This window comes from Netta rufina (genome assembly GCF_964035555.1).
Source record: "Netta rufina genome assembly, chromosome: 3".
NCBI lineage: Eukaryota > Metazoa > Chordata > Aves > Anseriformes > Anatidae > Netta > Netta rufina.
Window position 1 is genome coordinate 114,306,877 of NC_140125.1, and position 22,760 is coordinate 114,329,636.

Genomic DNA, 22,760 nt, shown 5'->3' on the forward strand with positions numbered 1-22,760 from the left:
GCCCTGTCAGGGAGCCGGGCATGGCCCCACCACCACCCCCCCTCAGTCCCCGCTCATGTCCTCGCCTTCTCCTCGGCCACAACCCCAAGGGAACCTGCGGCGACACCTCAGTGGCTCCGTGCTGGGGCTGAGGGGCTCCGGGCTCCCTCCCTCCCTCGCCTCCCCGCCCCTGCCCTGCATTGGCTGCGGGCGGCTGACGGGCAGCCGGGGAGGCCGCTGGCAGCCGGCCTCAGAGGGGCATGCCTGCACCGGGGGGTCCGTACCGAGCCGAGCCGAGCCGTGCCGAGCCAAAAAGGGGCCGCCAGAGCTGCTCCTGAGAGCCGAGATGGGGGTGGAGATCGAGACCATCTCTCCGGGAGACGGTACGGGACCTGCCGGGGAGCGGGGGGCAGCGCTGAGGCTGCCGGAGGAGCTCCGAGGCCGGGGGGGTGGGGGGGAGCAGCAGCAGCCGCCAGGCTCCTGGCTGCAAGCGGAGGAAAAGGGGGAGGATTTATGGGGTTTTCGACCGGCAGCCGCTGGAGCTGAAGGAATTGGGGAGCTGGGGGCAGCCCTGCCCCAAAACTTTGCCCGGTTCCTTGCCCCCGGCTTGGCGCTGGGGTCCCCTTGGCAGAGCCCGGTCGGGTCCCCGTGCTGTGCCACCGTGCTGGAGCACACCCAGAGGTCTCTTTTGCCGCTGTTCTTTTAAGATTTATTCATTTTATTCCTTTATTTATCGGAGGAGAACGCGATTCCTAGCATACAGCCGTGAGCATCCCTCCAATAGCCCAGGTTCACCCTTGGCTGATAATAATTTCCCCAAGTCCACCTGCCGCTTAACTTTGGTGACCCCCCCTCTCTTCTCTTTTTCGGCTTGGGATTTTTATTTTTTTTGGACTTCTCCCTCTGTGATTTTTGGCTCCGGGGATCAGATCCGGCTCCTGGTTGTAAAATCAGAGCCCTGGCAAGGGGGTGAGCGGTGGTGCGGGGAGCATAAAGGGTGGCAGGCAGCCTCCTAACAGTGCTGAAGCGCATCAAGGCTGCCTTTGTCAGCAGCGCGCTCTTCCACATGAGGGTCTGCGGGTTATTTCTCTGGGTTGCAAGCCTTCATCAAAATCAGCTGACTCGAAAACGCTGTCGTAAAACCACAGCTCGTCAGTGGTCCTGGGAATCTCTGCTTCTAATTCAGCTGGGGTGTGAATTTGTGGAGCTTCGCCGACTTTGCTCCCGCGGTGCGATCTGTGGCGGTGGGGTCTGATACTCCCTCTTTCTGTGCTATATTTAACAGTGCATCCTGTGAATAACACCTATTTTACCAAGCGTAGGGTTCGTCTTGCATAACTTTCCTCAGTTTAGGTGTCTAGTCTAAAGCAGTCTTCCCATTTTTATTTTTTTTTTTATTATTTTTTGCATGTTTTCTTCTTTTTGTGGTCTTCTTGTCTCTCGCAGGCTAGGCTGGGTTTCTCTTAAGGCACTATGATTTCTCCATTGTCAATAGAGGATCTTGTCTTTCTTCTCTGTTTCATGCTACAGCTCTCAGTTCATCCTAGCCTGCTCTCCTGCTCATGTTGTTTCTGGCATCCAAGTCCTAAGTACATAGCTGATGTCTTATTAGGTGTTATACCCCATCACGAATAACTTGCTACCATGTTAATTCAGACCAAGGAGGCCAGAGAACCGAACTAGATATGAGCCTTAGTTTCTATCTGAATCCCCATTTCCCAACTTTCTGAGAAGGGTGTTCATTAATGATCAGTCTCATTCATCCTTCCGAGCCTGGGCTCAGCCCTGGCCAACATTGCTTTAGAAATCAAGGTTAGCTGCTTCATTATGCAACTAACACCTTTGTGAGCCTGGAAGGTCTTCCCCTGTCCTTCAGTGCCTTTGGCAGTACCTACAACAGGTAACATGGAAATAGTAATTCCATTTTTCAGTGGCAAGACTAAAATTTAAACATTCTTTTCCTTTCAGTATGAACATTTGAGGGGTAGGTACTAGGCTCTTACAAGAGCTCAGTGTATCATTGCTTTACTGTTGCTTGATACTACCAAACTAAACTGCCTTTGTATGTGATTTTTTTTTTGTAAAACCCTTCCCTGCTAATTAGAGATGCCCTTGCTAGAGCTGTCCCAAGTGAAATGTGTTGAAATGTGAATACAAATAGATTTTTTTATAATGTCAAACTAAGACTTTACTTGGAAAAAATCATACCAAAAACATTCTGAGAATTTTAAGGTTATATTTCATGAAGTTTTGACAGTCCTTTTGCACTTACAGAATGGAAGTGTATATGTAATGCACACACATACAGGGAAAACTACATTACTGTGAGGAAAATATTATTTGGTCTAACAGCTAAATAGGAGCCAAGCTGAAATCTTCTACCCTAAGCTCTACCCATTCCTGCCCTGCATATAATTGATTTGATAAGGTGTAGTCAATACAAATCTCAGTCTAGCATTTTCCTCCTACAAGTTAAACATGCCTAGCTCAATCAGAGAAGATAAAAGAATAACCTTTTATAATTTTAACAGGACGGACATTTCCAAAGAAGGGTCAGACGTGTGTGGTGCACTACACAGGTAAGGTATCTTCTGAATACTCTCTCATTACCAGCTGCTTTATGCTCAGAAGTGTTTTCTCAGTTCTAATGTGGTTGTATTTTTTCGCTTTGCTCTGCCATTCATAATCAATTTGCTTGTGTTGTGATGGGTTTCCTGAATATTTGACTTCTAGCTGAGCTGTTCAGGCTACAGGAGCTAACTGTGCCTGCTAGTAGATTTGCCAGGTGTAGTGTTTAATGGTGAGAAGTTGACAGATGAAACCGTGGACCTGATTCTCTAAGTCAATACGCCAGCGAATGAAATTGAGCGTGAAGCAGTGAAAATACTGGGTTCATATTTTTCCAGCCTCTGATCTTGGTACAGACAATTAATGATTGTTTCTATCTGAAAAGCATGTGTCCATGTATTGGCACTAAAATTCATTCCAGTTTGAAGAGATCAATACAAGGTCTGTTTAACACCTGCTTTATGGACTTGCATGGATCTTAAGCGGTGAGTTGGCTAATGGAGCTGTTTACACCCCACCTTTATGCAGAGGGAAAATGCCCTTTAAATCAGTTTGTAGCACTGTGCTTTGTATGTAGTTATATAAATTGCCAAAAGGATGCAAAGAGTTCTGCAGCCTGAGTCCGGAGCTGTGAATTTCACATCAAGAGCTGCCATTTTGTGCAGTCTTTTCCTTAATTATATAAAATAAAGGTGATGTAGGGATCGACAGCTGTTGTTCTGGGCATGGATCCACAAGGTAATGTTTTCCTCCAGGATTCTATATTATAGGAAAGTGATCGTGAGTAACTGTTGCTTTATTTCGGCTTTGTACTTGGTTCTGTAGCTTATAACTAATTATTCATTATTACTAATGAAGTATTACTAATGAAGTAAAACTAATGAAGTATTTATATTTTCAGGAAGCTTTTTGACATACTTTCAATATCATCTCTCTTCAGAAGGTTATGTGGGAGTTAGCACACCGGCTTGGGACATAGGATATCAGGCTTTAAGCTTCTTTACTTGTATATATTCAGAGTATTGTGATATAAGGATCTCTGGTTGGAATTGGAATAGTGGGCAAGTTAAAGACATGGGTCTCTGTGCCAGTCTCAGCTCTTACAGACGTTCCTCTGTGACTTGGATCTGAAAATAGATGTTTTGAAACTGTTTTTGTGAAGATGCTGAAAGATATGTTTCTCTTCCAGCCCAAACTTCAAAAGTTTTCATGAAACAAAATTGTCACCTCCCACCTCCAGTTAGTTCTAGATAAATTTAAATGCCAGAACTGAGAGGAAAAAAAAAAAAAACAAACTTTGAGGTGACAATTTAGCTGTGGTCTGTGGCTGCCACAAAGTACAGTTCTGCTGGGTAGCTTTGAAGAGAGTGTGAATGATGAATATGGAAAGATAACAAAATGCTGCATACGCTTATTGATAATAGATAACGCCTTAGATGAGGCTATCACAAGCTGGCTTTTCATATAAAAGACTTCATGAAAACTCATTAAATCAATCTCCAGCCTGAACTGTGCTTTCTCCATTGCTAGTGGTCTCCTTGCTAGTGGTGCTCTCGAACTCCCAGATTAGAACAGGTATCAAAAAAGCTCATGAGCTCACTTTCAATGCTGCTGCAATGTTTAAGCAGTCGTTGGTGGCAATGTTTTAAAAGGGAGACCATGGTTAGTGGATCACGTGTTTTATTCCAGTGGGGAAAGTTGAGATGTAAATGTCAGATTTTAATTAGGATTATGTTATCTAAATACAGTGTAAGTTAGAATCATAGAATCATAGAATATCCTGAGTTGGAAGGGACCCTTAAGGATCATCAAGTCCAACTCTTGACACCGCACAGGTCTACCCAAAAGTTCAGACCATGTGACTAAGTGCACAGTCCAATCTCTTCTTAAATTCAGACAGGCTCGGTGCAGTGACCACTTCCCTGGGGAGCCTGTTCCAGTGTGCAACCACCCTCTCTGTGAAGAACCCCCTCCTGATGTCAAGCCTAAATTTCCCCTGCCTCAGCTTAACCCCATTCCCGCGGGTCCTGTCACTGGTGTTAACGGAGAAAAGGTCTCCTGCCTCTCGACACCCCCTTACGAGGAAGTTGTAGACTGTGATGAGGTCTCCCCTCAGCCTCCTCTTCTCCAGGCTGAACAGGCCCAGTGACCTCAGCCGTTCTTCGTACGTCTTCCCCTCCAGGCCTTTCACCATCTTCGTAGCCCTCCTCTGGACACTTTCCAACAGTTTCATGTCCTTTTTATACTGTGGTGCCCAGAGCTGCACACAGTACTCGAGGTGAGGCCGCACCAGCGCAGAGTAGAGCGGGACAATCACCTCCCTTGACCTACTAGCGATGCCGTGCTTGATGCACCCCAGGACACGGTTGGCCCTCCTGGCTGCCAGGGCACCCTGCTGGCTCATATTCAACTTGCTGTCTACCACGACCCCCAGATCCCTCTCTTCTAGGCTGCTCTCCAGCGTCTCATCGCCCAGTTCAGTTTATACTGGTGTTGTTCCAGATATGTCTGGGATTCATCTTGAAATGATCTGTCCTATTTATATGACCTTACTAGGCCACACCGTACTTAATGTTTATTCTCCCCGCACTCATAGGAGTCCTGTTTTTTTAGCAGGTGGGTACCCAAGTTACAGACATAACTGGAGAACATCTATTTTTTCACCCAAAATGAGAGTTAGGAAGAGTTGAGACACCTAGGTATGAGGACATGATCCAGATATCCTGCTTTCCCAAGCTGCTTAATATTAGAAGCATGTAAAGCCCACAAGTTGGTTTGGTGTTAAGCCTATGCAGTGCTTTGAAGCTAGGCACAAATGCCTGTCAAGAGGCATTGAGTCTGAGAATTGAGGAAACCGTGTACCAATCAAGACCTGGAGAAAAGGCATTTGGTTCCCCAGAGGAACCCAACCTCATCGGAGTACTGTGAGCATGAAGCACAGCAGTAACAGCCGTTTTCAGTCAAAAACATGACCTGTAGGATCCAGCTTTACGTAGACTAGCTGAACAGTTGCTTCAGACAAGGCAAACCTGCGTTAGTTCCCTTTTCCCCCAGACAGGAGTCATAGCCACAACCTGAACTTGCAGCTGTCACGTTCTTGGGAGACGAAAGCTGACGTGAGGAGGTGCAAGAGCTGTGGGCAAGAAAAGGAGCAAGCAAGAGAGTGAGTAATTGGTTCAGGCACTTGTGAGAGTGCTGGAGGAGTTGTATTGCAGTCCCTGTCTCCAGGATTAGTTCTGTACTTTTTTTTTTTATCCAGTGATTTTTCCCACTGTCATCATCTTGACAACTTGCTTGGCCGTGTAACTTCTTGCAGCGGCCCTCCCGCTCTCATACCAGTGCATGCACTGAGTGGTGGTGATATCCTTAGCACCGTTGGTTCCTTGCTTCCCTGAAGGGCTCAGTTTTTGGAACGGGTTTAGGAAAAAACATTGTTCACAAGGCATTTGTGTCTTGAGAGTTTCCGGTAAGGAGGAGGAGACCAGAAGGGGCTTGCTTCTGCCAGATCAAGTTATGAATTTTCAAGGACTCTATTTTTATTTTTTTTCAAGGGCTCTATTTTGTCTTCCTTCCCCATCATCCCTTCCTTTGCCAACAGTCTCACAGTGGTGTGTTTGCCATAGGATGAGGAGTGGTGACAGAGAGAGCATGGGCAGGAGTGGGCTGCTACCACTACAGGAGAAGCAGGCCTGCAGCTCGCTTCTGAAGTGTATTTGGGAAAAAGTCTTTTAGGAGCAAGCTGTCTGTTAGGGTTTGCCCTGGCAGTCCATCTGCAACAGGTTAGAGGTTGAGCATCCCAGCCTAATGCAGAAAACGCCCACAGAGAACCACAGGCTGCTACCCTAGGTATTTGGCAGAACTTTTGAGTCCTGTCTGGTCATCCTGTGCACCTTCCGATTCGTGCATCTTCAAGGTAGGGATTCACCAGGGTAGTTTCTAGTCTGACAACCCTACATGTTCCTGAGAAGTGGGAAGTGAGAACTGGAATCTCCTCAAGATGAGGGAGAGCTGTGACTGAGCTTTACACTCCCATCAGCGCTGTAGCTATTATGCTGTTAAATGTGGCAGCTCTGCCTCTTTTCTCTCCTCATTCAATTAGATGCATAACCTCAGGAGCAGACTCTGTGGTCTGACTCACAAATGCATTTTGATGCCTTAGCGGATAAACCTAAGTTCCAGTGGCAGCAGGAGTTAAAGGGCAACCTCACTAGGGAACGGTTTAGAAGGAACCTCTAATTTAACCAATTTTCTCTTTTTTTCTCCTTTTTTAGTGATTACATAGGAAGACTATAATAGAATATGAAGCTGGGTCTTAGTGTATGACAGAAGAAAGTGATCAAATTCCCCTACTTTCTATCTTTCTCAAGAAATTGTAGATGTAGAGCTCAGTGATATGGTTTAGTGGAGGACTTGTTAGTGTTAGGTCAGAGGTTGGACTAGATGATCTTGGAGGTCTCTTCCAACCTAGATGATCCGTGAAACATAATTTCTTATCATCCGGCATCTGTGCTGTGTCTCAAAAGCTACCTGACCCAGCAAAGTAATGGGATTAGTAGATATGGCAGTGAGTTGGCATCGAAACGCGTTTCCAGCAGCAGTGGTTTATGTCATGTTTGTGTCATAGATTTCTTTAAGCAAGCTTCTGAAAGCTTTTGGCAATCTGCTCGCTCCTTCTGTTTTCTGTCTGCAGAATGATAGTTGTGCTTTGTGTGCCTCGTACGCTGATAGATTGCAAGCAATTTGGGATATGAACTGCCTCCTTCTTCATGCCTAATGTAATAGGGTCCTAATTGTGCTTGGGTCTTCAGGTTACGTTGCAGCACTGATAGTACTACCAGTAAACAAATTACACTATCATTAGTCCTGGAGCGTATCAACAGAACTGAGGCATTTTCTGCAGTTTGCTTTCCCGTGATTTAAATTTGTTTATTCTGGCAGCAGGAATTAGCAGTGCAGAATATTCAAAGATTTATGAAGATGATGGAAAAACGTGACTTTCAGCGAGAAGTGCCCCTAAACACAGCAAAACCTTTGCTGAGATTGTGAATGCTTTGGCTGTATGGTAAAACCAGCATTCTGGGAAGCTGACTCCTGTTTCTGGCCCTCCTGCTAGCTGATGGTGTGCCCTCAGATAAGTTTTTTTGTACATAAGTCCTCAATCTGTAAGAGGGCAGCTTTTTTTTTTTTTTTTTCAAGTTATTCAGAGCTGACATTCTCTTGTGTCATCCTACGTAGCCCATGGTAAAGGTGAATTAATTCTTAACCTCCTCGTCTTTCTCCTTGCCCATCTGTAAATCTGTGATAATAATACAATTATGCTTTTTAAGAAGAAATAAGATTTGTATTTGTAGTGTGCTGGAACAGACTTCTATGAGTAAGACCACGAAGGCAATTAAATCATTAATTACTTCCTAAAGCGAGCTTCTAACAGATATCTTCTTCCATGGGTGTGTTTGACTTAGGCAATGGCCACAAAATTGCACCAGATACTTATTTTTTTAATTTATTTTCTGTAAACTCATAAAGTGAAATTCCCTGTTGGAGTAAATGAATACCACTCCATTTATTTCGGATATGCTATGTGGATTTATTGTATTTTAGGAATCAGGTCTATACTTAAAGCAGAACAAAAGATTAATTGATCTTTTCATAATGATCTGAGGACAAGCTCAGATCGTCTTCTTTTTCCATATGTTACCGAAAGTGCTTTATATTGCCTTTTTTTTTTTTTGTTGTTTCTTTACCTTTGGCAGTGGTATAATGTGAGAGTTATGCTTGTATCTGTACAGTTGAAAGCCTTTTTTTTAAAAAAACCTTTTTAATAACAGAAGCAGACTGCATAGATGCACATTAACAATTCATAGAATATGGCAGATTCACTGTGATTTAAAAAGCATTTTCCATTTAACATGATACAAATACAATGCAGTTCCCTTGAAACAACACTTGCCAAGAAGAAAAGAGATCTGCCTATTTTTCTTGAATCACAGTCAACCCAGTTTAAAGTGTAAGTAGTGATAAACAGAGATTTCTCTAAGCAGACACAATCTCAAAAGACTAAGGTAAGTCCAGAATAACTTCGCAGAGTGCCATATGGTCATATATGAACCTCAATATCTGCGTAACTGGATGTGCACCAGCTTAGTATGAAAGTGTTTTGAACCAGGTGACTACGGGAGCATACTATTCCTCTGGTCCCGTGTTCTGAAACATCTGCACAACTTCAGTGAGAGCTGTGCATGTGTATCTGCGAGGAAACTAAGGAAGGAATTTAATCAAAATTATTTGTCTCCAGGAAGCTGTCTAGATAGTTTTGGAAAAGAATAACGAGCAATGCAATTAGAGCTAACGTTAATAAGAATTGTATTGTAACAGACATAATTGAGCCTTGAAATAGAGCCAGATGAATTTTGCTTACCTAGAAAGAACTTAATTGTTTTATCGAGCATGTTCACAAGATACATTATACCAGGAGAGTGTGATGTCTGTCCATCTTTTGGAACCTGCCAATTCGCATACTTTTTTTACTTGAAGTAATTTCTTCAAATTGTCCTGGCTTAAAAGATGAGAGCCTTTTACTTCACTCTGAAAATATATTTGAGGCAGCTAGGCACTTATAAACATCCTTTTTCTTGAGTGAGTCATAACTGCAAAAAGTAGTTTTGACTCTTCAGTCAAGAACATGTTCCTTTGATGCCCTACAGACACAATTTGTCAATCTTAAAACTCTCGATAAAAGCAGTAAAATTTTCATCTTTGCTTGTTTAATGCATGCTGGTTACCTTTAAAAATATTTCAGTGGCATGGTCATTGGAGTCCTGAAGCAAAAGTTTGAGGAGATTTTTGCTAGGCATTTTGCTGCCAGCTTAGTGACTGATTTCAGGCATATTACTTGTGCCTTCAGTTTTGAAATCTGACAAGAAAGAGGACTGCGCCTCACAAAATTGTCTTGAAATTAATGCTTGCAAGTGCCATGAGACTTCTATAAGAAGAGACTATTGACGTGAAAAAATGATTTGAAGAATAAAAAGGGTGCAGCCATTTGTAAGAAGAAATGTAGTAGCTTCAGCAGCTAAATTAGTGAGTTTAAATTGAACATATCAGATTGTTGCCTGATGGGAAAGGATCAGAGTAATAAACTAGAGCCTCAAGTTTCCCAGTTCCTCCTCTGCACTGAATGCTGTTTTACCATGTACTGTACCCATTGGTTTCAGTGAAATTAATTCAGGTATTAGATGCTATTTAATGTGGGTAAGTGAAACGGAAAAGGAGTTTGAAATTATCCAACAGCATTTTTACAGGCAACCTGTGCTGCAAATACAGTTTGACCAAGTATTGGACATCGCTCCCCTTAAAGGTGATCCCTGTGGCACTGAGGTGTTATTTGGACACCTGCTAATGCTCTTTGTGCAAAGAAAGGGAAGAGTAGGATTGCCTGTAAACTCTGTCTTCGGTTCATTTTGGAAAAAGACAGGATGAGATTTCTATTTTTTTGTCTTGCAGAGTAAAGGAGATTATAGATTTCTTCAAGAGAACACACACAGGCACTTTTTTTTTTTCCCCAGACAGACACTTCCCTGCCAGTATGAGACATGCTGAATAATTTGGTGACTGCTACCTTCTGTTGTGGAGCACGTACTAAACTCTATAGGATTTTCTTTCATGGAGGTGCTGGAGCATCATGCTCTATTCCCGTTGTGCATAGAAATGAAATTGCTAGCAAATAATTAAACCTCCTACTCCTACCTCACAAAAACCTGAAAGGCATTTTTTTTTTTTTTTTTTAATAAAACCTGAAATCAAAGTTTGAAAATCAGATTATGTAATGTAACAAGGAGCCAGTGGCCTCTGTGCATCAGTTTTTTAAAAGCACGGAACTGATCCAAACAGTTCTTCTAGAAAATCAAATTGCTATTTTCAAACAAAATATTTTTGCTGTATCCTCATCATACTTGTTTTCAATGATCCTAATGTGTCACTCTGCATACTTACAGCTCCTGCATATATTTAATGACCAGGATCTGATAGGGTTGCATCAGTTCTTGATAATTAGAATTCCAAGTCCTCTTTTTTTCACAATTTATTAGAAAACAAACAGCTGTTGGAACTGGGGCTGCCTAGTGCAGTAAATAGTGTTTGTTCTTGCAATGTGCGAGTGGTTACAACATCATCTAAATGAGAAACTCTATCAGCAGGCAACAGTGATGGGCTTTTCTCCTTCTATTGACAAAATAGAACTGACATCACCGTATTTACCTAATTAAGAAGTCTAAATTGAGAGCTTAGTTACCTTAGGCTACCTAAATAGTTAGCCTTTGGACGTGCCTCACTCTCTATTGATCAGATAAAGAGCTTAATCAGGTTCCTAAGTCAGGTAGCTCAGCCAGGCAGGGCTTGTGGAAAGGGTGATATTTTTTAATTAGACAACATGCAGTGTCATCTCTCTGGGGAAGATGTACAGCACCCATGTTTCAGGTGTATCACCCAAGCTGTTGCTGTGTGGCCAGGGATCTCTGCAGGCCGGTGTTCCTCTGAACTCCTTGGGTTTGAGCTCCCAGGGAAGACCATTGGCGAGGAGCTTATATGATGCCCATCTTTTGGCACTGGTAAGCAACTGAATGGGAGGCCTCGGAGAAAACCCGCGCTGCTGTGGGAAGCAGTGATGCAGCATTGGCACGAGTTCTGCTGAGCCTTGCTGAACCAGCGCCAGGGGCCTTCTGAAGGGGCCCTGTATTCAAAGCGACATCTCGCAACTGAGATGTGTTATTTCACTTCGGTTACTTCAGGGCATTGTAAATCTTAATTATTTTTTTCAAGAGGCTGCTGGCTGCAGAAGTCTGTACTCCCTTGCACATCGCTCAGCATGAAGGATTGTGTATGATGTGGCCGTGGCGGATCACTGTAACTGAGGCAACACCAAGTCCATGCGATCAACATAGTCCTTTAGTTCCCATCCAGCATCTCAGGTCTCCCAAAACTCAGTGTTCCAGCAGTGGTTGTAAGGCCCATTTGATTTGTAATCCTCCCTCTGTCTCTGTTCATGGTATTCCAGGTCTGATTGCCTCTCCCAGACCTTTTACGTTAACCCGGCATAGTAACTGGTTCTCTTCGGTCTCTCGCTGCTCTAAATCTCTTCCCTTTGCACATTTAATGATGCAACTAACTTGGTTTAGCAGGATTGACATCTTTTGTTTTGTTCTCAGTGAGAAATAGAAGAGTTTTGGTTTGGTAAGACCTAACACTTCTGGGGTGCATCAAGCACAGCATTGCCAGCTGGTTGAGGGAAGGGATTGTCCTGCTCTGCTCTGCGCTGCTGTGGCCTCACCTTGAGGTCACAGGTTTGGGTGCCACAATATCAGGACATTAAGCTATTACAGTGTCCAAAGGAGAGCTATGAATATGGTGAAGGGTCTGGAGGGCAAGATGTATGAGGAGCAACTGAGGTGCTTTGGTTTGTTCAGCCCACAGCAGAACAGGCTGAGGGGAGGCCTCATGGCAGCCTGCAGCTCCCTCACGAGGGGAGCGGAGGGGCAGGTGCTGAGCTCTGCTCTCTGGGGACAGTGACAGGACCCGAGGGGACGGCATGGAGCTGGGACAGGGGAGGGTCAGGTACACAAAAGGGGAGGGAAAGGTACACAAAAATATGTACACAAAACAAAAACATGGTGGAAATCAGGCCATAACACTATAAGGGATTATAGTTACAGTAATTTAGGGTTTTGTTCTTCTCCATGGATAAATTCCTGTTATGCTTCTACTGGGATTTCCAGTAGAAGATGAGGGTTTGGTACTTTAGGAGGTGAAATCTAGTGATATGTAGGGCACATAAAAGAAAATAGAGGATGAGTCACACAGTGGACAAGTTCCTGAGGCATCACCATGAAGTGTTGCTGTTTTCAGACTGGAATGCACAATTTTCACCCTAAAGAACTGAAGCAATTTTTGTTGTTGTTGTGAAAGCTGTAATTTTGGTTGAAAAGCTTCTCCTGCATGTTTTATTGTGAAGGTTGAGAATCTGAGACTGAAATTCATGGGCTAACTGCCAAGTCTATGTTGGCCTGAGCTAAAGTGCTGTATATTAACAGAAGTATGTTGCAGTATCTAAAGCTGTGAATCTGAATTTTACAGCTCAGGGTTATCTTCAGTTGTGATCTGAATTAGTCTGAATGGATTCTGCCTATGTTCATTGTAAGGCAAAATTACTTTTTCTTATTAGGGAATTATTCTGTCCTTTCATGGCTTTCTTGCTTGGAAATTGTAGTACATGATGGTCACCCTGCCATGCATATGCAGCCATGTTAGGAGCATCAAGACATGCTTTCTGCAGGTAGAGTAACTGACCACTATCCACACATGCTTTAATCACAGAGGAAAAGCAGAATTACACTTAATCTTCTTTCATTCTGAAACTGTTCTCCTTTTTTTCTGGAAGAAGGTACAGTAGAGGTCATAAAGAGTGACTTAAACCGCAAGAGAGAAGTCTTCCTGCAGGATGCCTGTTGTTGGTGGAGAAGAGCAATCTTCTCTGCAGGGCTTCCCAGCCTTCCCAACCTTGGCTTGGGCTTGAGATCCCTCTCTGGAAGTGTCTCTCTCCACTGACAAGGGCAGGAGATGCTCCTCTGTCACGCTGCCTGTGTGATTAACTTCCCCAGCCCCTCCGTGCCCCATGGTGGCCAGCTGGCAACAACTCTGGAAAAGCGATGGCTGCATCTGTCCCACCCTGCCAGGGGAAATTCTGGAGTGCCCAGACAGCCCTGTCAATAGCTTTCCTTTTATGCTCTGCTTTCAGTTTTCTTCTGCTGTCATATGCACCTTGTCTTCAGTAAAATAAATAGCAGGGGTAGGTTCACAGCTCCTGCTCTGTTCCTCAAGTCAGTCAGCAGTGCTTCTGCACAGCACAGCTGAGAGCTATCATCTAACTAGGGCTGAGCCCATTTTGTAGCATACTGCCTTTTCCTGGCTGGAGCTCAGGAGTCATGACATTATATATGAATTCTGGGGACTTCAGAGGCTGTAACTATAAGAAGAGGTGTTGAAAGGGCATTGGATCGGAATGAAAGAACCTCATTAAAAAATTATCTTTACCTGTGCCATAAAAACTTGTTCTGTGTGAGGCCATTTACATGGCTTACCTCCTTTTCTACAGTTATTCAGATACCTGGCTGGGAATGCAGGAGTTTTAAACTCTTGTGAGTCAAATGCAAATTCATGCTTGATACCATAATAAAGAACTGCTGTTGTTAATCCCCTGTGGACACTTCTTAAAGTTGAATCTGATCAAAACACCACACCCTTCATTCATAAATCCCCTTGGAAATGGAAAAGCATTGTTTACTCTTCTGTAAAAGACAGGGAAATTCAGAAGGGAAATGATTTGTCCAGAGAACTCAGCAAGCCTCTGATAAAGCTGGGGATATAAATTTATTTAAAGGTCTTATCTCTTATGTTTTCTACCAGGCTGTACCAACTCTGGAAGAGTTGTTTCTTTCTCCCCAGACTTAAAAAGATTTTAACTTTTGAGAACAAACTATTTGAATTGGCGTAAAAGGTAGAAAATCAAGAAGTACTTCTGTTTTTATTAGGTTTTCTGTCTTTCTCTAACCAATCCTGAATTCAGTGGTTGTATAAGCACTGTAAACAGGTAAAGAGCTCAGTCCTCCCTTGCTGTAAAGAGTAACTGGGGATGTGATGGTAACGATTCATTTTTTTTCTCAATAAGGGAACTAAAGCTTGCCATACATCGATTCGCTGAAACTGCAGAGCCATTTCTGAAGTGTTCTTGTAAGACTTGCTGTTGTAGCACATTCAGAGCTCCTCTTCAGGTGCAAAAGTTCCTAAAGTATTTGGGAAAACAATATCAAATAAAGCAGGACCCGAGAGAGCTTGTGGCTGGAAACATGGGTGCCAGAGAGGTGAGAAATGGTTTGTGTTGCAAAAAAAAAAAAAATACAATGAAATGTTGGATTGGGATTTTTCCCTGCAGTAGTGTAGGAAGAAGCATTGGCTGCAAAATTCCTCTGTATGGTAATGGAGTCATACAACCTGTAATCTTTCTGTTATTCAGTCAGTCGCTGTGACTGGCCCATTTGTAGGCTACAAAGCATGTAAATGATGACAGTTGTATTAGGGAGTAATGGACATGGTTAGCCCACTGTGTTGATGGAGAGCAGAGAGATAAGAAGAGCTACTGGTCTTCAGTGCTTCCCACATTTATTTTAGGTTTCAGACACCTCTGCACATTTTGTGGACAAGTAGCTGTGTTGAAAAAAGTGGAGGTACGAGGGCAGTAGTTATCTCAGCTCTTCTTTTTCCCCTGAGAAACTGATGTACAGCACAGCCCAAGAGGGTGTTGGCTGATGAAAGCCAGGCAGATGTGAGGTGTTCTCTGGATTTGATGTCAAGGAGCCTGCTGGCCGAGAGGAAGCACACGGAGTCTGGAAGCACAATGAATGAACGAGTGAGTGAATGAATGAATTAATATCAGTGTGCCCTTCCACTGGGCCCTCCTGCTGCCCTGGGCTCCTGCCATACCCAGGAGCACTCTTGCTTTTCTTCAACACACCAAGGTTATGCTAGACTCTTAGAAAACAAACAAAACTAGTTTATTGCATGTTTAGATGTAATTTTCCATTTGTGTTTCACTGAATTATTTTATCTTTAGAGTTGTGCACTTCATAGAATCACAGAATGGATTGGGTTAGGAAGGGACCTTAAAGCCCATCCAGTTCCAACCCCCTGCCATGGGCAGGGACACCTCCACTACATCAGGCTGCCCAAAGCCCCATCCAGCCTGGCCTTGAACACCTCCAGGGATGGGACGCCCACAGCTTCTCTGAGCAGCCTGTTCCAGTGCCTCACCACCCTCATGGTAAAGAATTTCTTCCATATATCTAGTCTAAACCTACCCTTTTTTAATTTAAAGCCATTCCTCCCTGTCCTCCAACCCCTAACAAAGTATCCCTCCCCAGCTCTCCTGTAGCCCCCTTTAGGTACTGGAAGGCCGCTGTAAGGTCTCCCTGGAGCCTTCTCCTCTCCAGGCTGAACAACCCCAACTTTCTCAGCCCCTCTTCACAGTAGAGGTGCTCCAACCCTCTGATGATCCTTGTGGCCCCTTGTTTGTTCAGTTATACACAAGTTTTAACACAGTTGTAAGGATTACTCATCCTATAGCTTCTAAACCCATTAGAGCAGTATCTTAAACAATGGGACTGCTGCTTGTTTTCTAGTTGTGCCCTCAGAGGGAGAAGCATGTGCCATGAAGTGTTTTATCCCATCCGAAGTGTTAACATGAATTCCAGACTGGGCTTCTTACAGCAGACCAAGCCTCACTCTTAAAACCTCAACAGCCCTGTGTTTCCATGAAGTTCTTATCTGTGTCTCAGTTCTGTAGCTATTTGTAACTAGCCAAAAATGAAGTAAAGTAGGGGGAAAAAGAGACTGGAAAAACAAGAGGGTGTCTCAAGCAGCGCTCTGGGACTGAGTGGACTCTTGGCTTGTGTCCCTGACCTCACCGCTGTTTCCCCTTGAGTAAATCACCTGACTGTATTTCCTCATTCATAAAATGGTTATAACGACACCAGGAGACCTCACAGAAGTGTGCGTTTGCAAAATAAGGTTAATATCTGCAGTGCCTTTCAGTGTAGGAGTAGAAGGCCTTTAAGTATTATAAAGGATTACATGAAGAGGAAAAAGAATTTACATTTTAGGAAGGAGAAACAAAAACCTAAGAGAAACACCCACTTTTAACCTCTTCTTTTAACTTCATAATGGAAAGTAAGGACATGAAGTACGTATATGTGTTTTTATTTACAGATGTGTATTAATATATTTTTGATTATTACAGCAAAGGCAAAGAGTTTGTGTTCTCATTTTGGACAAACAGGAGCTTAACACAGGAGGAAAAGGTTGGATTTGTTATGGGCTTACTCTAAAAGAAGAGCAACCAGTTTCATGTGTATTTTGTGTTAGGAAATTAAAAGTATGTACACTTTGCAAGGCTTGGGGCAACCAAAAAAAAAGCATCATGAAGCTGTAATATTGAATTAGATAGCTGAGTAAGAACAAAGTTTAGAAGAAGAATCACTGGTCACTGGGCTGGGATTGATAAACAGGAGGCTTTCTACTCTCTTCACTCCAAAACTCATGCACCTTGGTCATGTCAGGCTCTTTTTACTTTGGTGCAGAACTGACCTGCTTAAATTCACAGCAAAACAAAGCGGGGGAGTCTCTGACAGTATGCGGCACCATGTTTCATCTTTAATTCGCTTGTCTTTAGCTCTTCCAACAGAATCTGAGGCCTGATTTGGGCTAGTATCAGGGTGAATGTCAAATCAGAGAGAAGTGACAGTCTGTTCTGTTGTCACTGGAGTCCGGGGTATCAATTTGTGTTTCCTTTTTGCATTTCTGTAAAACTTCCAGAGTGCAGTTAGGGACCTTCCCATGGGGCGTTCTCAGTCTCTCTGTTGTAATATGCACAGGAATTATTTTCTCTGTTTAGCATGGTTTGTGTATTTAATGCTGCTGTGGCTGGCACTAGGTAGTGCTGCTCTTACTTGTTTGTATCACTGATCTCAGAGTAATTTTTTTTGACATTTCCCCCCCCCTCAACACCCAAAAGAAGACAAAAAAAAAAAAAAAAAAAAAAAATCTCATCCTTGAATCTCTGGACTAAAGCATATTTTTGGTTGTTTAGTGGTTAGGTGCACAACAATTTCTAGGCCAAGATTATGATTCACAATGAGAGAATTTTACCTTGAACAGGTACACAAGCTGTCTGTAGTCTGGGACAGAATTATGGTTACTAATATGGTTATTAATACAGTGTGCATTGCTTTGTTTAGAGGACGTATCACTGCCCTTCTGCTGAGTGATTGCAAATTTCAAGCCTTTATAATTAACTTCTTATCAGAACATAAATCAATGTCACTAGCCGAGGTAACTTCTGAACATGCCTTGCATAAACCTGTCGCTGAGCAGGATGCATCAGAGCTGCATTTGTTCCTGATCAAGGAATGGTAATAACTTAGAGATGACAAGTCCTACCAAGGTGAAGTATTTAAAGACCTTACCCTGATCTTACAGCCTGGGAGCTGTTAGTGGGGTCAGTTGTCAGCAGGTTTGCTGAGAAATACTTGCTAAATAAACCCCACTGGTTCTCCTTCCCGAAAGTGACCCGTGGTGGAGCAGTCCCAGAAGTGAAAACCATCAAAAGCAGAAAATGGGCTTGGGGCAGGCTGATGCAAATAAAAACATAACGTTTCAAAAATCTTCTAACTTGTATTTGGGTTACAAATTAAAACTTTGTGGCAAAGCTGCACTGTCTTCTTTTTTCCCCTCCCCACAGAAGATTCATGGCTTTTGGATTTAAAAGTCAAGGAACGCTGTTTTGCTGAACCATCCTTTTACTGCTCCTTACGAAGCAGTGCTTTCTAATTTAGAAATGCTTCTTTTGGCTGAGCTAAGGATGGACTCCATGGCTGCCTCTGCATATGAGGAGGGTACTTAGGGCCCTTTTACTCTGAGAGGTGACAGCTCCTACATGATCTTCTACTTGCTGCTTGCTGAAGAGCTGCAGAGTCAACTTAGAACAAAATGAAATTAATGTAACAAAGATTTTGAAATTTTGGTATCTCGTATACATCAGAATATTGTATTAACTTAAATATGGGATCAGCGTTTAAATATTCAAGGTCGACTAGTGTTTATTTTTTACAAATTGTTCTCTTGCTCTTGGATTTACTTGAGTAAGCCATCTGCAGTAGGGGTGTACGTGTGTGAATGTTCTTGAGCGTGACGATCTTAGATCATAATGTTAAAAACCTTGGGTCAAATTGCAGTTTTTCTTAGTATTCAAAATGTTTTTAAACAAATCCTTATTCCTTGTTTTTAGTCAGTATTGGGGTTCTGAAATGTGTTATGTTACTACAGAATCATAGAATAATTCTGACTGGAACAGAAATCTAAGATCATCCAGTCCAACCTCTAACCTAGTACTAAAGTCCACCACCAAACCATGCTACTAAGCTCTACATCTGCATGTTTCTTGAAGATCTCCAGGGATGGGGATTTTGGTTTCTGTTGGTGTTAAGATGGACTGGTGTTAGCCCTACTGTAAGTGATGTTGTTATCAGTGGAAAATGATGTAAAAAAGACTGCAGATGATAAAAGAAATAGTTCTTAAATAAGGGGTCTCATCAGTAGGTCATTGATGCGGAGTAATAGGGATCACTACATAAAAAGGTCACAAGCAAATCCTATATTTAGATTTCTATAAACCCCTTTGTTCTTCCACGCAGGACATTACAAAGAAAGAAGCCTGTGCTTACAGATAAGAGGACTTGTGACAAGGAAGCAACAACACTGAGAAAAAATCCTGGGGAGTGGTGGCTGATTCTTGACTGAATGCAAGCTCTTTTGCCCAAAAGCTGGCTACAAGCCATGAATATACAAACAGGAGCACTGGGGAAAAGGGGGGAGGTTCAGAGGCCTCACACTCCTATGACTGTTTCAAAAATAGCGTGCTCAGCTTTGTAATCCACAATTCAGGAAAGAGACACGAGGATGGTGGTGGTTGGGAAACCTGCCTGAACCAAAAATGCTCGGTTTGTTCAGAAAATGTTAAGGGATGGCTTGGGGAGCATAGGGAACAAGAAATTGACAGGACAACTAAATTGCTTCATTAGTTCGTGAAGATACATTGAGGTATCATGTCTGGAAAGTGAAATTTTACGAGTTCACTTTAAAATAAGGCATTCATTCAAGCTGGAAATACTGATCTATTATTGAGTGCCGGTCAATAATTGCAGTCAATTCATCGCCCTGAGACATCTTTAAATCAGCACTAGTTCAAACAGGAATTATTTAGTGAAAATCCTGCAGCTTGCATTAAAGTAGGAAGTCAGATGAAGAGATTGCAATAATTACTTGTAGCATATAAGTGCATTCATTGATAGTTCTGTCGTGTATTTTGGAAGCACTGTTTGCATTCTCTGGTCATGCTCTTCCTCAGGTAGGTCAGTCCTAGAGGCTTCAGACCATTCCTAGGGTCATAGATTTTAGGGCTGGGCTGATAATTAGTCTGACTCACCCAGTAACACCAGCATTTGAGCTTAAATTCATTTGCTTCCCTAGGCTTAATCATGTCAATTATTTTTTCCTTTTTTTTTTGTGTGTGTGTGTGTTTCACTTTTTGCTTCTTCAGAGTTTCATTGTGCCTATCTGTATAGCTGCGGATGAAAATCAAAAAAATGGAGTTGATAAAAAAATATTCTCTGTTTTTTCAGCTTCTCCTTGGCTTTATAATGGTCAGATAAAGGCTTTGCCCCATGTGAAATTTACTGGCACCAGAGGACAGTCCGCACTTTGCAGGAGATGCTCTGTATCGTGAAAAATGGGCTGGTGCAGAGCTCTAAAACCATTTGTAATTCATGTGTAGTCTGCTTGCCAGCTTGCACTGGGCATCCTTAGAATTGGTCACTTCCCTAAAAAGTACTTGGAGCATATTAAAAAGTGATTAACAAGATGACTAATCAATTCTAGAAGGTGATATTACGTCTCCCTCAAAGTCATTCTCCATACATATCCGGGGGCTTAATTAAGCTTTTACGCCACTTTGGTTGATACGATTTTTTTTTAGTTAGTTCTTAATGTGCGTGGGAAAAAAAAAAAGCTGCATTAAAACAGATGGATATTCAACTTCAAGGATATTTCTTCAGCGCAAGGATCACTCGGCGGAAACCTTTGATCTGCGCTCTGAACCTGGCCAGGTAGTTCTCCCTGTAAAAATAGGTGAGAGTCAGAAATCCCCAGCAGAAGCCAGCAGCATCCACAAGACGGGAGCTTTCTGTCCCAGTCTGTAACGTGCAGAAATATTTGCAGCTCGGGAAGATTGACAAGCCAGCATGTGCTGTTCAGGGTAACGAAAGCTGTTTGTATAAATCCCCTCGCAGCACTCGTGTCTCATTTAATTGACATCCCACCAGCTTGCGTGTTTTTTTTTTTTCTTCTCGAAAACTTCATTTGGCTGAGTTTTCTGGAAAACCCTGCGTTACTAATTCTGCAGGGGCAAAGCGAGCTGTCACGTTGCTGTTATTTTTGGGAGCTAATTTTAGCCCTGGGAAGCATTGTCCTGCCTTCAGCCCTGCCACCGTGCCCCCACACACACGGGCCGGGCGTGCAGTTGTATGGGTCAGCGTGTCGTGGGCACATCAGGGCTGTATCGCCTTACCAGAAAACCCTGCCTTGGCACACGGCTTTCACGGTTTATGCTGTTAAGCATACCTCAAGGACATCTGTGTATGGTAAAAAATAAAAATAGCCCCGCTGGAAAGAACATGGAAAAATCCTCCACAGAGTGACTATAAAGTGAAACAATCACATCTAAAAATATGATGGTACCCAACGCAGAAGTTCACCTTGATTTTGAAGTCCTGTGGACACTGGAGGCTAATCTGGGCCACCAGAGGACCCAACAGGTAGCCTCACAGCTGCTGTTTGTGGTGTCAGTGCCACAAATCATAGAATCACAGAATGGTTTGGGTTGGAAGGGACCTTAAAGGCCATCCAGTCCATCCCCCTGCCGTGCTCAGACCAGGCTGCCCAAAGCCCCATCCAGCCTTGTGGTGAGCACCTCCAGGGATGGGGCATCCACAGCTTCTCTGGGCAACCTGTTCCAGTGCCTCACCACCCTTGCAGTAATGAATTTCTATCTTATATCTAATCTAAACCTACCCTCGTTTAGTTTACAACCATTAAAATAATAGTTTGGGTTGAGCATGAATATCTTCAAGTCCAATCGTGAGATACAGCCTCATCCCATCAATGGTTTGGGTGCAAAATTTTTCAGTTGATTCTGCAATATTTTAGTTTTTAAGTAGAAATTGAGACCAACTTTGTGTATTTCCTAAGTGGAATTGCCTAGCGATCAAACCAAATGTGCAACGAAACCTCTGTGAGAGATGAAAGCTCCCTTACCTGCAGCGTCACGCCGTGAGAACTCCCTCATGCAAATCCACCTGTAGCCTTGGTTTGACGGTGCACCGGTCCTGTTTTGAATTTTCTTCTTGAAGTACATATCCATCATTATTTTGAGCAGAAGGCAACCATCCTTTGCTTGTGTTACAGTAACCCCTAGAGGTCCCACCGGAGGGTCCGTCGCGCCGCGCACGGCTGACATAATGAGGTTCGTTTTATGTAGTGCCTGTGGTTCCCTGTACCCCGGTGCTCATGATCCATCATTTCTTTTGTCAGTGAATAGTGAGATAATGAGATAGCAGGTTGACAAGGGCAGAAATAAATTCAAGTTTAGGATGACTGATGGGCCTTAGGAGCAGGTTCAGCTGAGGAGGACCTCCATCTGTTCAGTGGGCACTGCTAGGTCAAAGCTGACTCAGAATTAGTATTTATGAATGCTCTATCAAAATGTAAGCATAAAGAATGATAAATGTCTTACTAATACACGTATTAACTGATATTTTCCACTTACCCGTATTTCTTAAAATATCTACGCCCTGGAGTTGAAAGGAACAATCCTGGAAATATCACTGGGTCAGAATTATGGCTGCCTCTTGTCATTCGGTGTGTTCTTCATCCAAGATAATAAAAACACGTGTTTTGTACAATGTGGACGTGGTAAGGTTTGCAACGCTCTTGCCTGTCCATTTTGTTGTTTTACGACCTAGGTTCTAAGGGATAAATGTCAGGCAGGTTTTCACACACTTGCAGTGTAGGATGTCGAACTTCTTTAATGAACCGTGTGCATTTGGGAGCAGTGGTAATTGCTATAACGTTGTAGTTGTGGTTGTGCTGTCTGGGCAAAGTTTAAGCAAATACTTAGAGATGTTGGGTTTTAAAATAATTTAGTTGAAATCAGAGAAATCAGGTGCCCGGATAAACCTGAAATTCCCACTGAATGACTACTGCACCTTTAGACACCCGGATATCTTCAAATACATGCATTTTACGTTGTGTTCACATGCAAAAATTATGCTATTTGTAGTTGGTGTAGTGCTTTCTGTCATGGGTATGCTGATGCGAACATTGTGGAAGCACTGAGAGAAACTTGTATCTTTGACCAACATCTCTGTGTGAGAGGAAGCGTGTGTAGGACCAAATACTGCATTCTTATGGACATTATATTTTTAATCTGGTTAATACACATCTTGTATACATCGGTGTTTAAAGGAGGCTTGTGTGCTGCTCTGCAGCAGGCACGG

The 22,760-nt window shown here is 43.0% G+C and overlaps 1 protein-coding gene across 1 annotated transcript in view; it reads left to right on the top strand.

The window, feature by feature from the left end:
• Positions 1-325: 325 nt before the first annotated feature.
• FKBP1B (FKBP prolyl isomerase 1B) overlaps positions 326-22,760 on the top strand; it is a gene marked incomplete at both ends in the record, with an annotated part of 42,979 nt that continues 20,544 nt past the window's right edge. Inside the window, 2 exons of the mRNA XM_084285013.1 lie at positions 326-362; positions 2,511-2,558. Of these exons, the coding sequence (XP_084141139.1) occupies positions 326-362; positions 2,511-2,558 (85 nt within the window). The remainder of the gene's footprint in view (positions 363-2,510; positions 2,559-22,760) is intronic.